The 13,430-nt window shown below is 52.1% G+C and overlaps 1 protein-coding gene across 1 annotated transcript in view; it reads right to left on the bottom strand.

Moving 5' to 3' along the window:
- Positions 1-13,430, bottom strand: part of DNAH1 (dynein axonemal heavy chain 1) — a gene marked incomplete at its 5' end in the record, with an annotated part of 81,988 nt that overhangs the window by 45,330 nt on the left and 23,228 nt on the right. The window contains 10 exon segments of the mRNA XM_084269502.1: positions 645-833; positions 2,253-2,366; positions 2,835-2,998; positions 3,606-3,746; positions 4,093-4,272; positions 6,211-6,316; positions 6,819-6,940; positions 7,703-7,867; positions 9,592-9,804; positions 11,480-11,733. Coding sequence (XP_084125628.1) covers positions 645-833; positions 2,253-2,366; positions 2,835-2,998; positions 3,606-3,746; positions 4,093-4,272; positions 6,211-6,316; positions 6,819-6,940; positions 7,703-7,867; positions 9,592-9,804; positions 11,480-11,733 — 1,648 coding nt within the window.

The raw sequence follows: 13,430 nt of genomic DNA, 5'->3' as shown, positions 1-13,430 counted from the left end.
CACCTCCATTTTCCAGAGCTTGGAAGACTATGTACAGAGAGGAAGGTGATGTACCATGAGGAAGGCCATCTTCCCACAAAGCGTGGTTTGAGAAAGAAGTTACATTACTTACAAAGAGAACACCCAAGGAAAGAATATCAGCTTTTGTTAGAGTAACTAATTTGGATTCACTGGTGTGCAACAGACTAATTGGACCAGCTCTGCTTGAAATGGAGAGAAGCTTTCCTGAGAGGAACCCTCAAGGCTCAGAGCTGTCTCTCTTGGCTGCTCAATTTTGGATACACTCAGCAGATTGTCTCCTTAAGATTAAGCAGCTTGTGGGCTGAATCTCAGTCCAGTGTGTGTGGTATTAGAGCAAAGCCAGAGCTGCAAAGGTTTGCACAGGTATCTCCTGGTGGATCCGTGCAAAGCTTTTTCATTTTGCCATAAATGAAGAGGATTTCTTTTTCTTTCTTTTAATTGGTTCAACTGACTCCCCCCACTCTGGGAAGAATTTTGTAACTGCTTATTCTGGAATACAGTAACACCCTCATTGGGGCTTTGCTTGTTCTGGGCTGCTGTGGACATTGCACCCCAATTCCCAGCGGGCAGCATCCACATATCCTACCCACCCCTTGACAACGACACGCAGTGCTGCACGGTACCTGGCTAGACCCTTGAAAAACTTCCCCATGGCCATAAAGTCCAGCTGGTCAGAGCAGTTGAACACCACAGTTTGGATTGCCAGAGCCTTCCCCAGGTCTTTGGTTGTTTCAGTTTTGCCTGTTCCTGCTGGTCCTGCCGGTGCTCCTCCGAATTTGAGGTGCAGAGCTCCTGTGAGCGTCAGGTAGCACCTGCGACGAAGCAGACCAGATGCTGAAGAGTATTTCTACTCCTGGTGTAGGTAAGGGAGACTTTCTCCCTACCATTCGGTGAGGCCTCAACAGGCTGGAGAGCTGGGCAGGGAGAGACCAGATGGGGTTCAACAAAAGCAAGTGGAGAGTCTGGCCCCTGGGAAGGAATAACCACTGGAATCAGTACAGGCTGGGGGTGACCTGCTGGAGAGGAGCTCTGTGGAGAAGGGCTTGGGGGTCCTGGTGACAGGGTGGCCATGAGCCAGCAGTGTGCCCTGGGGGCTGAGAGAGACAATGGGATCCTGGGGGCATCAAGAGGAGTGTGGCCAGCAGGTCACAGGAGGGGATCCTCCCCCTCTGCTCTGCCCTGGTCAGGCCCCACCTGGAGTGTTGTGTCCAGTTCTGGGCTCCCTGGGATAAAAAGGACAGGGATCCCCTGGAGAGAGTCCAGAGGAGGGTACGGAGATGATGAAGGGCCTGAAGCATCTCCCCTGTGAGGAAAGGCTGAGTGAGCTGGGGCTGTTCAGCCTGGAGAGAAGAAGACTAAGGGGGGACCTTATGAATGTTTATCAATAGCTGAAGGATGGGATGCAGGGGGAAATGGGCAGCCCCTTTTCAGTGTCTATGGGGACAGGACAAGGGGCAATGGCTGCAAGTTGGAGCACAGGAGGTTCCACAGCAACATGGGGAAGAACTTTTCCCCAGTGAGGGTGAGGGAGCCCTGGGACAGGCTGCCCAGGGGGTGTGGAGTCTCCATCTCTGGAGAGATTCCAGCCCCGTCTGGACGCTGCCCTGTGCAATATGAGCTGGGGAGCTGCTTTGGCAGGGGGTTGGACCCCATGGGCTCTGGGGGTCTCTTTCAACCCCTGTGATTCTGTGATTCTGTATGATCTCTCCAGCTGGAGGCAGGTTAGGAAACCATCCTTTATTATGTTGCAGAACTGCTTAGATACGCAGCACTCTGCACAGGAGTTAGCTGCCTGGCCTTGATTAGCATTCACAGGAGCCTGCACGGATACATCCCTCTGCCACCAGCAACAAAGTCACTCTCCAGAAGAAGGATGGTTACAAAAGGGTGTAACTATATTGCTGCTGCATCTTCTGAAGCGTTATGTGCCCGTGTCCTGGTTTGTAGAACAGCTCCTCAGCTATTGGATGGACATTTTATATGAGTCAGAACACTATGTTAAGAATCAGGAGAGGGAAAGCGATCAGTCAGAGAACTTCTCACCAGGAGTACAGCAGAACTCACTCCAGAGTGTTCCTACACCCTTGTCTCAGGTAGCCCTTTGCTAAGGGTTCCTGGTTACGTACAGCAGGTGGTGAGACAAGCATGGTCTCTGGTTTAATGCCAATGAGGCCTGTTCATATGGAAAACAAATAAAAGCACACTTATTACCCAGAACAGCACCTCCTTACCTGTCTGTGAGGGGAGTGATCACCAGGCGGCCGCTGTTCCCCAGGTACTCATAGCCATAGAGAAACTCAGCATTGACCGCCCTGACGTACAGGTCCCTGCCCGTCCAGTAGTATCTAAGGAGGAGTGAACAGGACATCAGAGAGACAAACACTGCCTGGCAGGTAAAACAGCAGCTCCTAAGCCTGCAGGTGTGGAGCCTGGTGTGCCATGGGACTTCCCACTCAGAGAGGAAAGGATAAGGTAAGGTAACAGGGTGGAGAGGAGCTCTCCCAGAACCCCAAATGGGGTGTTTTGTGAAGCATCCCACTCCTAGGGCAGGAGGCATGCCCTGTCACAGCAAGGCTGAGAAACACCATGAGTTCCTACTGCCCAAGTGGGTGCCATCCAAACCAGACCTGTCTCAGGTGCCTCAGAACTGACATCCTCAACCCCACTCCTTGTGGGACATTAGAGACAGCTCAGAAACACTGTTTGCAGAGCACCAAACTCCAGTTTGGATTCATCACGGACAGGGCTGATGGGGAAGGAGAGTGAAGACTCGCTGGGGAAGCCAGGTGGGGGTCAGTAGCTGTGGTCTCTACCTGAGCTGGGAGATCCACTCAAAATCATTCATGCTGGTCACATTCTCCTCAATCAGCTTTGCTGCAACATCCTTGGCATGGACCTCAATCACAATAAGAGCTGAGAGCACTGCTCGCTGCACCTTGGACAGTCTGCCACGGACCAGGGCAACCAAACCACTCAGCTGGGAGAGGAAAAGAGAGTACTCTGAAGCAGCCCACATCCCAGAGACCTGAGCTGTGCTAACCCAACACAGCCAAACCTGAGGCCAGCCCACAGGCTGTGTCCAGGCACGTCCTGCCTCTTCTCAGAGACACAACTGCAGAGAAAGCAAATGCTGCTCAGGGCTGGCTCAGAGGTGACTTCTACCCTCACCACTCCTGTGTGGGGTGGGAAGGGTGAGCCCTGCCATGAGGCCCAGACCTGAGGACACCACATCTCCCAGTTATTAATGGAACATATGTGAAGGATGCAGCTTCGTTGTGACTTCTACTGCCCATCCCTTCAGTTCTCCCCCGCCTCTGACTTCTTGGGTGACCCTGAAGAAGTTAATTTTCACCTTCTGCCTGTCTTTATCAGTCCTGTACATTATTTGAGGTTGATGGTGACAAGTATCCTAATGATTAAGAGGTTAATGACCTGCTGTTTAGCCTGTTTTTCAGTTGTGCTATGCAGCACTGCACCTCTGTTTCTCCTATGGCATTGTCCTGGCTGCATTGATAAGTTATCTAGAGTCTGCTGATGGCAAAGTCACCACCTGGCAAAATTCCACCTTACAGACATTTTCATACCTGAGCACTCAGCTGTGGGAACAGCCTGCTGGACAAGTCTCCAGCTTCCAGAGCTTCAGACACTTCCTTTGTCCAGAAAATCTGGCAGCCAGCAATGACCACCTGGCCAGGCCACTGTAAGACCCATTCAGTACGTGGAGTCTTTAAAAAGAAGAAGAAAAAGAGACAATAGCAAGGCTTTATTTTTTGAAATTGTTTCCATGTCTCCTTGCTCTGAGGTCAATCTGTAAGATCCAAAACAAGCTTCCCCTCCTCTGGTCTGTTCTAGTTTCAAACAGTCAGACTGAGGAGAAGACAGTAAAAAAGACCTTTTATTTCAGCCTTTCTCCCTAGACACAGACAAGTTCTGTGCCTGACCCACACTAGGTGGGATCTAAGGCTGTATCTTAAATCCAGCAAAGTATCAGAGATTCACCAGCCCCATTGCTGGTGACCTCTATGGTAACCCAGACACCAGGAACCTGGCAGTGTGTGATGAGACTCTCACCTCTGGATAAACTCCAGTTGATCTCTCGATGTTGTCCCGTACCGTGGCTTTCATGGATTTCTCCACTTCCAGCAGCCAGTGCTCCACATTTTCAGTAGGGTAGATGGGAACAAACAGCTTCACCTCTTCTCCTTCAGCAGAGTACATGTGTGTGATCTGTAGGTCCTCCTGGAACAGGAGCTAAGGGAAGAAGCAGAACAGGAGAGGTGAACAGAGGATTTCCTTTCTGTCCCTGTCCTCCTGTCTCTGGGCAGAGCCAGGCTGCAGTGGAGTGTGCTCACTATGAACCTGGTGCCAAACTGGGCTGCCAACAGGGGCAATAAAGAGTGTGACAGCTGTGCAAAATGACCTCTCCAAAAACCAGAAGATGATTGCAGGGAAACAGGAGATTCCCATCACTGGCTTAACTTGAGTGAAGGATATCAAATCATAGGTAGGATGAACTTTTCTCCTTGTCTGTCAGGATTCAAACCCTTGGTTCCTGTTCAATTCTGTAGATTCAAATAATTTCCCTTGAGGTCAGAGTGCCTGGTTTGAAGAGCAAAATTCTAACAGCTTCTCCAGTACCCTAGCATATTGCTGAAAGTCCACTTACTTACTCCAAAAGCTTTGCACTAGGTCTCCAGTTCAATTTCCTTCCTATTTTCCCAAGCTAATGACTAGGAGATTGGTTTTAGTATCTGAGCATTGTGGTGGTGCAAGCTGTGAGCAGCCATGGAGCCTGAAGTCTATTAGGAATAATAAAGAGGAAAAATAGCCAGGTTACCCCCAGCTCCTAAGGAGGGATGATGGTAGAAGCTTAATTCTGTTTAGGCTCGTTCACTCCTTGTCCCTCCTGAGGCTGTCAGCAAGAGCAGGATTCCATCCTAACCAGGTGCCTGTGAGTAAACACCTAGGTCTGAGCTAGTTCTCTTGGTGTCCATGGTGGGATGGGCAGACACCTCCAGTGAGAGTGTCTTCTCCTCCTGAGGTGGGTGTCTCAGTGAATTTCTGTAAGGTGCTCTTTGCAGATGCCTATTTTCCCTCATTGTCTAAAAAACCCCAGTTGAGGGTGTCAAAAGTTGAGGGTTCAGAGGCAGAAGCCTGGCTTTGAAATGTCTAAAGTGAGGTAGTTTGACTCCTACTCACAGGCAGGCAGCGCCCTGCAATGCTCACGTGCAGCTACAGGTTCCCAGGAGATACATTTCTACAGAGCAGAGTCACAGGGTTGGAAAAGACCTTTAAGATCACCAAGTCCAACCATTCCCATCCTGTGCTAAACCAGATCTCTGAGCACCTCATCTACCCTTTTTTAAACATACCCAAGGAAGGGGACTCAGCCCCTCCCTGGGCAGCCTGTGCCACAGCCCCACAACTCTGCCAGGGAAGAACTTTGCCCTCCCAGCTGCTCTGACCCTGCCCTGGGGCAGCTTGAGCCCATTGCCCCTTGTCCCATCTCCTGTCCCCTGGCTGAAGAGACCAGCGCCCACCTCTCTGCACCCTCCTGGCAGGGCAGTGGAGGTGGGGAGAAGGTCTCCCCTCAGCCTCCTCTTCTCCAGGCTCAACACCTCCAGCTCCCTCAGCTGCTCCTCAGAGGATTTGCCCTCCAGCCCCTTCCCCAGCCTGGTTGCCCTTCTCTGGACTCACTCCAGGACCTCAATGTCTTTCTTATGGTGAGGAGCCTAGAACTGCACACAGTACTCAAGGTGCAGCCTCACCAGTGCCCAGTCCAAGGGCACAATCCCCTCCCCAGATCCACTGGCCACACTGTGTCTGACACAAGCCAAGATGCCATTGGCTTTCCTGGCTTTCCTGGCTGCCTGGGCACACTGCTGGCTCATATTCAGCCTGCAGCCACCCAACACCCAACACCCCCAGGTCCTTCTCTTCCTGACAGCTCTCCAGCCAGTCTCCCCCAGCCTGTAGCACTGCCTGGGGTTGTTCTGTCCCCTGTGCTGCACCTTGTTAAACCTCATCCCGTTGTTCTCAGCCCATCTGTCCAGCCTGTCCAGATCCCTCAGGCAGATCAACACCTCCTCCCAGTTTAGTGTCATCTGCAAACGTCCTGAGAATGTGAACACTCCTCCAGACCAGCTTCCCAAAGGCAGACCAGGTCACTAGGGCACTTGCTTTGCCTACCTGTGCGATGTTCTCGAAGCATTTGTGGAGGTGAGGTTGCACAGCAGTGGGGTCTTTGGTCTGAGACAGGATTTCCAGCAGCTCGTCATCTGAAAGGAAGTAGAACCTAGAAACAGGGAGCAGGGAGAAGGGAGGCTCTTTTTAATTCCTGGCAAGATGAGGAACAAGCCTATCACTGGAGACACTCCTGCTGACCACTCACTGATCTCTGTATTTGTGCAGATGAGTAGCAGCCCCAGCCCAGACATTTACCTCCCCACAGAGACCTCTCCACCTACCAGAGTCAGCTACTCCAACGCAAACTGGGTCTAAATGAGTATCAAAGGACAGAAGTACTCCTTCAGGAACAGGGGATGGAGCTGCACAGAGGTTTCTGCTTTACCTCATCTATCCCAGACAAATCCTGAGGCACAGATGCCCACGGATCCTACCAGCCTGCCCCTCACTGACAACATCTGTGGCTGCCTGTTTCCTCCCCATCCAAGGGCAGCACTGGGAGCCAGGCTGCGCCCTGCAGTGTCCTGGCAGCATGCTAAGCTGGGATTGTTCAGCTTTGTTCAGGCTGGGGGAGCCCCTCCTTTCCCATTTCCTGAGCCATCTGGGGTTACCTGGGGAAAGCACCTCTCTTGGTTTCCAGATATTCACTCAGCCCTTTCTGCACAAGCTCGAGCAGCTTGTTACATCCACGCAGGTTCTCCAGCAGCGCAGGATCCGGGCACAGAGAAATCACCTGCAGGCAGAACCAAACAGAGGAACCATCAGCACTCTGAGCACGGGGAGATAAGGCCCAGTTATCTCCAGTAAACCCACAGGATTTAAATGACTCAGTCAAAGGAGAACTTTGACAGGGATCTGGAGAGGAGTGAGCTTTGTGGGCAGGGAGGGGGAACAGCCACAAGCTGGCTTCTGGGTTCCCCTGCATGCCAACATTTGTAACACAAACTGTGATGGGGCCCCAGGAACAGAGACTGGAGAGTCATAAAATCACAGGGGTTGGAAGGGACCCCCAGAGCCCATGGGGTCCAACCCCCTGCCAAAGCAGCTCCCCAGCTCAGATTGCACAGGGCGGCGTCCAGACGGGGCTGGAATCTCTCCAGAGATGGAGACTCCACCAAACAGAGCAGCACGGCCACCAGGACACAGAGACAGGGGAAAACACTGGTTCTGAGCAGTTCAAAGAGTCAGTCTTGAAGGGGAATTGAAGGATTTGTTTAGGGATTAGGATTCTAGCAGATGAGAGTTGTAGGAGGCAGGGAGCTGAGGAGAGGTGTCTGCTGGGGTAGAACGCTCGGTGTGAGGTGTCACAGGGGATGACTCTGTTTGGATACTGGAACAAAACGCCAAGTTCCAGGAGAAGAAACCCAGCACATCACCCTGGGCAAGGCTGTATGGTTCACACAGTGCTGCTCAAGCCCACACCACTACAACAATGACTCAAAGGCATTGTTTTCTACAGAGTGGGGCACACCTGCACTGGCTTTGAGACACACACCTCAGGATTTTCATTAGCATTCTTCATGATGTTTCTCCAGTGACTATCCATGTCCTGGAAGTGCTCACTTTCCAATGGGAGCTGTCTTTTGATGTCTTCAGACCTAAAGATGGGCTCCAAGTAGAGCCAAGAGCGCTGGCAGTTCAGCCATTCCTCTAGGACATCCTAGTGAGGAGCAAAAAGAGCTTATCAGAACACCATGCTATGGACCTCTTCAACAAAACCATTCAAACTGTGCACCAGAATGGGTCAAGGAAATAAACCAAAAGAGAGAAACATGAGGAAGGATAAGAAGAAGGAAAGAAAAAGGGGGAAAAAAAGAATAAAGAAAGGAGAAATAAAGAAGGAAAAGAGAAAAAAGAAAAAATAAAAAAGAAGAGGTGATGTTGCACTGAGACCTTCCACAGCTATAAAATCTACCTAGGGCATCAGGAGCTGGAATTTCCTTCCCAAATAAATGACAATTTCCCCCTTGCTAACTGCTATCAGCAGGCATCAGGATCAACACACGCTGGTTTAGTGGGTGTAAGCCACCAGGAAAGCTCAAGGGGACTTTGGTGGTGCTGGGTCAGATTTCCATGGCTGGTGCTGCTGTGTTTACAGAAGACATGAGCACACAGCAAGGTTGGGGACTTTGTTTTGGGAGAAGAGCTGTTGTGGTGAGGAAGGGTGACAGACCAAGCCAGACTACAGTTCCATCACACCCTCTCAGCCCTGGCCCTGCCTACAGAGCAGTCGGTGAAAAGGTCTTTGTACAACACCCTGAGCTAGGAGAATGAAGGAGAACTGAACATCTACATTAGACACCACGGGAAGCCCTGCTTGTCAGGCATGAAAAGGAGTTAGAGAGGCTGGGTGGAAGAACATCCTCCTCCTCCTCCTCCATTTTCAGGCACGGGAGCGTGGAGGGTTTGAGGAGCCTGCCCAACGTTGCAGAGCACCTCAAGGGTTTGATTCCCTTTCCCACTACCTTAGTCGACCACAGGCAGCCACTTGAGCTAGCAAGAGGTGGCTCTTGCCAGCGTGCCAACAGCAGTGCTTGCTGTGCTCCATCAGCTCACCCTGGCACGGCACAGCCCAGAAAGTCCCTCCATGGGCCCTTCGTGACAGGAACGAACACAATCAAGAGGAGGGGCAGGAAAGGCAGGGTGAAAACAGGGGACAGCACCCCACCCAAACCAGCAGGGGACTTCCCTGTGTCACCTACTGCCTGAGGGCATAGGGTGGCACTTCTGTGCCCTCACCAGACAAGGCCAGCACTCCAGCAGCCCACGGCCCAAGCACACCCAGACAGCAAGCACCAATGAACTAAGGTAGTTACCAGCAACAGGTACTAATGCTGCTGTGCATCCTACACCACCATCCACATGGAACTCTCCAGCCAGATACCTGCACTGGGATTTTTCTCCTGCAGCAAAAGGCTTTTCTGCTGGCTGAGTCCCACTGGGTGCTGAGAACTTAGGCTCTGGTCTGGTGGAGAAGTACTGGCACTGTCTGCCAGATCCCAGCCTAAACAGCAGTCTTACACACGCTCTCCTACAGTGAGATGTGGGTATCAGCATGGATTTCACGGGGCCTTTAAGAATCTGCAAGGTCCACTTGGGATTGTTTGATCAGATTCAACAGTTCGACTGTTCACAGCAACAGGAGAGTCCTGGCCCCACCAGAAAGTGTCAGAACAGCCAGCAAGAGAGCTGGAATTTCATCATTACTGTTTTCAGAACAAGGTTCTGAGTTTATCCCCTCTTCTACTAGAGCACTGCCAGACTCCCTTCCTCTCTAAAGATAATTTCTTGAAGCTGTCACCCCAGTTCCCTAGCAGCAGCTGCACAGGATCCATGTGAAAGCTGCTTGCCTTCACCACCCGTGTGCAGGGAGGAAACCAGTACCTGGGTCATCTTCAGCTTATCTTCCCATGTATTCATCTGTTCCTCAAAATGCTTCTTGAAGGGTGAGAAGGACATGCTCTGAACCATGACAATGTGATCGTCGAGGAGCTGAGAAGCTTCATCTGTGTTTTTCAGAATGAAGGTACCTGAGTCTTTGTAAGGCACCACAGGGAACACAACAGACTTCCATTCACTCTCCATTTTGTTGAGTGCCTGGAACACAGGGATAAACAGTTTCATGTTCAGATGCAATGGTTATCCCAGCTTCTGGAAATGTCCTACTGCCCCTCTCTAGCAAGTGACAGATTTTTGCCCTTGGATGTCAGTGGAAGCGGCAGCTGCGTGTTCAGCGTGTGCTGCTCAGCACCAGTGAGCTTCCTCTGCATCACAGAGCCACAGAGTCACAGGGTTGGAAAAGACCTTGAAGATCATCAAGTCCAACCATTCCCATCCTAAGCTAAACCACATCCCTGAGCACCTCATCTACCCTTTTTTAAGCACACCCAGGAAAGGTGACTCAGCCCCTCCCTGGGCAGCCTGTGCCACAGCCCCACAACTCTGCCAGGGAAGAACTTTGCCCTCCCATCTGCTCTGACCCTGCCCTGGCACAGCTTGAGCCCATTGCCCCTTGTCCCATCTCCTGTCCCCTGGCTGAAGAGACCATCACCCACCTCTCTGCACCCTCCTGGCAGGGCAGTGGAGGTGGGGAGAAGGGCTCCCCTCAGCCTCCTCTTCTCCAGGCTGAACACCCCCAGCTCCCTCAGCTGCTCCTCAGAGGATTTGCCCTCCAGCCCCTTCCCCAGCCTGGTTGCCCTTCTCTGGACTCACTCCAGGACCTCCATGTCCTTCTGATGGTGAGAAGCCCAGAACTGGACCCAGCACTCGAGGTGCAGCCTCACCAGTGCCCAGTCCAGGGGCACAATCCCCTCCCCAGACCTACTGGCCACACTGTGTCTGACACAAGCCAGGATGCCATTGGCCTTCTTGGCCGCCCAGGCACACTGCTGGCTCATATTCAGCCTGCAGCCATCCAACACCCCCAGGTCCTTCTCTTCCTGACAGCTCTCCAGCCAGTCTCCCCCAGCCTGTAGCGCTGCAGGGGGTTGTTCTGTCCCATGTGCAGCACTCTGCACTTGGCCTTGTTAAACCTCATCCCATTGGCATCGCCCTGGCACCCAACACCCCAGCGCTGCCCTGGAAGGAGACCCTCAAGGGGAGAAGGGCAATGCAATCACCAGGCTCACTGATGCCACCAGACACACAGGGGCTGCCAGTGAAGTGCCTGTTAAGCATTCTGGCTAACGATGGCTTCATGACAGGGGCAGCTACCCACAGGGAACTCGCCTGAGATTTCAGACAGCAAAGCTGCCAGAAGGCAATGACTTTCAGTCAAGACCATCTTAGATCACATCTGAACTGGTGAACCAAGGCTGAGCCTATCTAACCAAGAGCTCTCCAGAGCCAGCGAGTCTCCTACCCTGCACACTCCCCATGTTGAAGGATCTGCCATCTCAGTTTCCAGCCAGAGCTGATCTCCCTGACACAACACCTGAGTGGCAGAACACTGGTGGCCAAGTTATTTTATCTTAGAGAGTCCCTAATCCCACAGTGAAGGGTGAGACCCACGCAGGGGATCAGCAGAACCATCAAGCTGTGCTGTTATGCTACAGCTGGAAATTCTACACAGGACAAAATGACTACTCATGGTGTGTGAATTCAGTTGTGTGGCCCACTACTCCCCTCTTGAGGGCAGCAGCCTTTTTTCTGGTGCTGGAGAAGGGGTCTAACGCTCTGGCACGAGAAGAACACGACCCAAGGCTCCTGCCTGCTAAAGAGAAACGTCTTTGAGAAGCAGCCAAAACCACAGCAAGTCCCTCTCTCTCCTCACACTCTCAATGGCGTATTCCTTGCTGGCTATCTCAGCTACTTTGTTAATGGTCTCCATATGCTCCAGCAGATTCATGTCCAAGCAGTGCCCAATGGTCAGGCTGGGTTCCAGCTTGATGGGGACGTTCATGTCTTCAGACAGCATCTCCCAGTGCCGGCTCCTCATCCCGGGGTTGCGCAGCCCTTGAATTAAGGGGATGTATGGTCTGAACTCCTCGATCCTGTCTCGAAACTCCATCGCCACTCCTTGGCAAGCTTCCAGGGAGAAAACCAGAACAGCAGCAACAACAGTGAGTGAGGAAGCTGTCTTAAGGAACTTCCTATTAGTCTGAAGACTCATGGGACGGGGTAGGTAAGCAGCAGGACAGTGTGGGGTGAGGTAATGGGATCACAAAGGCTCTCCTGACATGGCTACTAAGTAAGGATTCAAGCCCACTCCCAGAAGCAGACCTGCCTGTTAGCTCAGGGTCCTTTACAGCCAAGCCCATGCTAAGCAGAAGTGTGCCTTAGCCTGCAGCTCACTGCAAGACAAGGAGCAGACAAATTGAATTCCTTCACATGAGCCCAAGCATGATGAAGTCCCATCTGCCAACAGGTCATCATTCCAGACTCTTCACTTCCTTAACAAGATTGGGTGGTGAGTCAATCCCCCCACAGCTCAGGCCATCCTACACAGGAGGTGGACACACACATAGGAGCTGGAAAATCACAGTGGAAATGGAAAGCATGCAGGAGAAGCCCTGCCAGCCTCTGGACCCACTAGAGCCATAGGTAGTTGCCTCATAGGAAGGACAAAATCAAGGACTTTGCTCTCCTTGAAGCCCACCTCTCCACTGTTCACATCCTGCCCTTTTTCAGCTGGTGCTATTGCAGGTACAGCAATGGGCAGGCAAAGAACATGGGGCTTGCTCCCTTTCCATCATCTTGCTCCAGCAGAGGCCCCCTGGTCCTGCACCCTGCGTGGAGCACGGCAGGGATGCGGCCACCTCACGCTCCCAGCTGGGCCGCACGCCAGGCCGGGGCCTGCATGTCACCAGGTGCCAGGGCCTACTGCAGGGAGCATGAGCAGGGATTCTTGGTGTTTCTGTTTACCACCATGATTCATAGTTACTCACACAGCCACTCATCACCTCCTCCAGTGGGGCTGATTCATGGCATTGTTGAAGAGCGAGTTCAAGTTAAAAAGGATGAATCAAAAGTCTCCCACTGCCAAAACATATTTCAATGCAAAGCCATCTGGCAGGAGATTTCAGAACTGGCTCTGAAGAGTGACCGACACGTCTCTGAGACTCGTGGCACGGGAAGTTAAGCTACAACCAACGTCTCAACTCCAGCTTTACTAGGAGTCAGGATTAAAAGACCTTCACAGCAATTGCAAGGGCTGGGTGAGCACACAAACAGGAGGGGAAACAGCTTGTTAAACGGGCAGACACTGGCAGGACAAGGGGGATGGATTGAAGCTAAAGGAGGGAAGGGTTAAATTAGATATTAGGGGTAAGTTCTTTCCAGAGAGAGTGGTGAGGGGCTGGAACAGGCTGCCCAGAGAGGGGGTGGATGCCCCGTCCCTGGGGGTGTTCAAGGCCAGGTTGGCTGGGGCCCTGGGCAACCTTGTGTAGCTCCAGGCCTGGAGGTTGGTGTCCCTGCCTGTGGCAGGGGGGTTGGAGCTCTGTGAACCTTGGGGTCCCTTCCAACCCAGACCAGTCTGGGATTGTATGAAGGGCTTAGACCCACCAGGCTATAAAGTAATTTTCTATGACTAGTCCAGGTGATTTTACTTTACACTAACTGCAAGCTCACAGGGTGGCTTTTATCTCTGTACCATCTTGGGAATTAGGTATAAAAGAGATTTGAAGACTGGTTGTTTCCATGCCAAACTGGTACCTCAAGCAGCAAACTGCCATCTAGATGTGAATCATCACAGTTGCAGAAAAGATTGGAAAATAACTTCGTTA

This window comes from Gallinula chloropus, assembly GCF_964237585.1.
Source record: "Gallinula chloropus genome assembly, chromosome: 12".
NCBI classification, from domain to species: Eukaryota; Metazoa; Chordata; class Aves; order Gruiformes; family Rallidae; genus Gallinula; species Gallinula chloropus.
The sequence above is the reverse complement of the archived record's forward strand: the minus strand, read 5'-3'. Positions and strand labels throughout refer to the sequence as shown.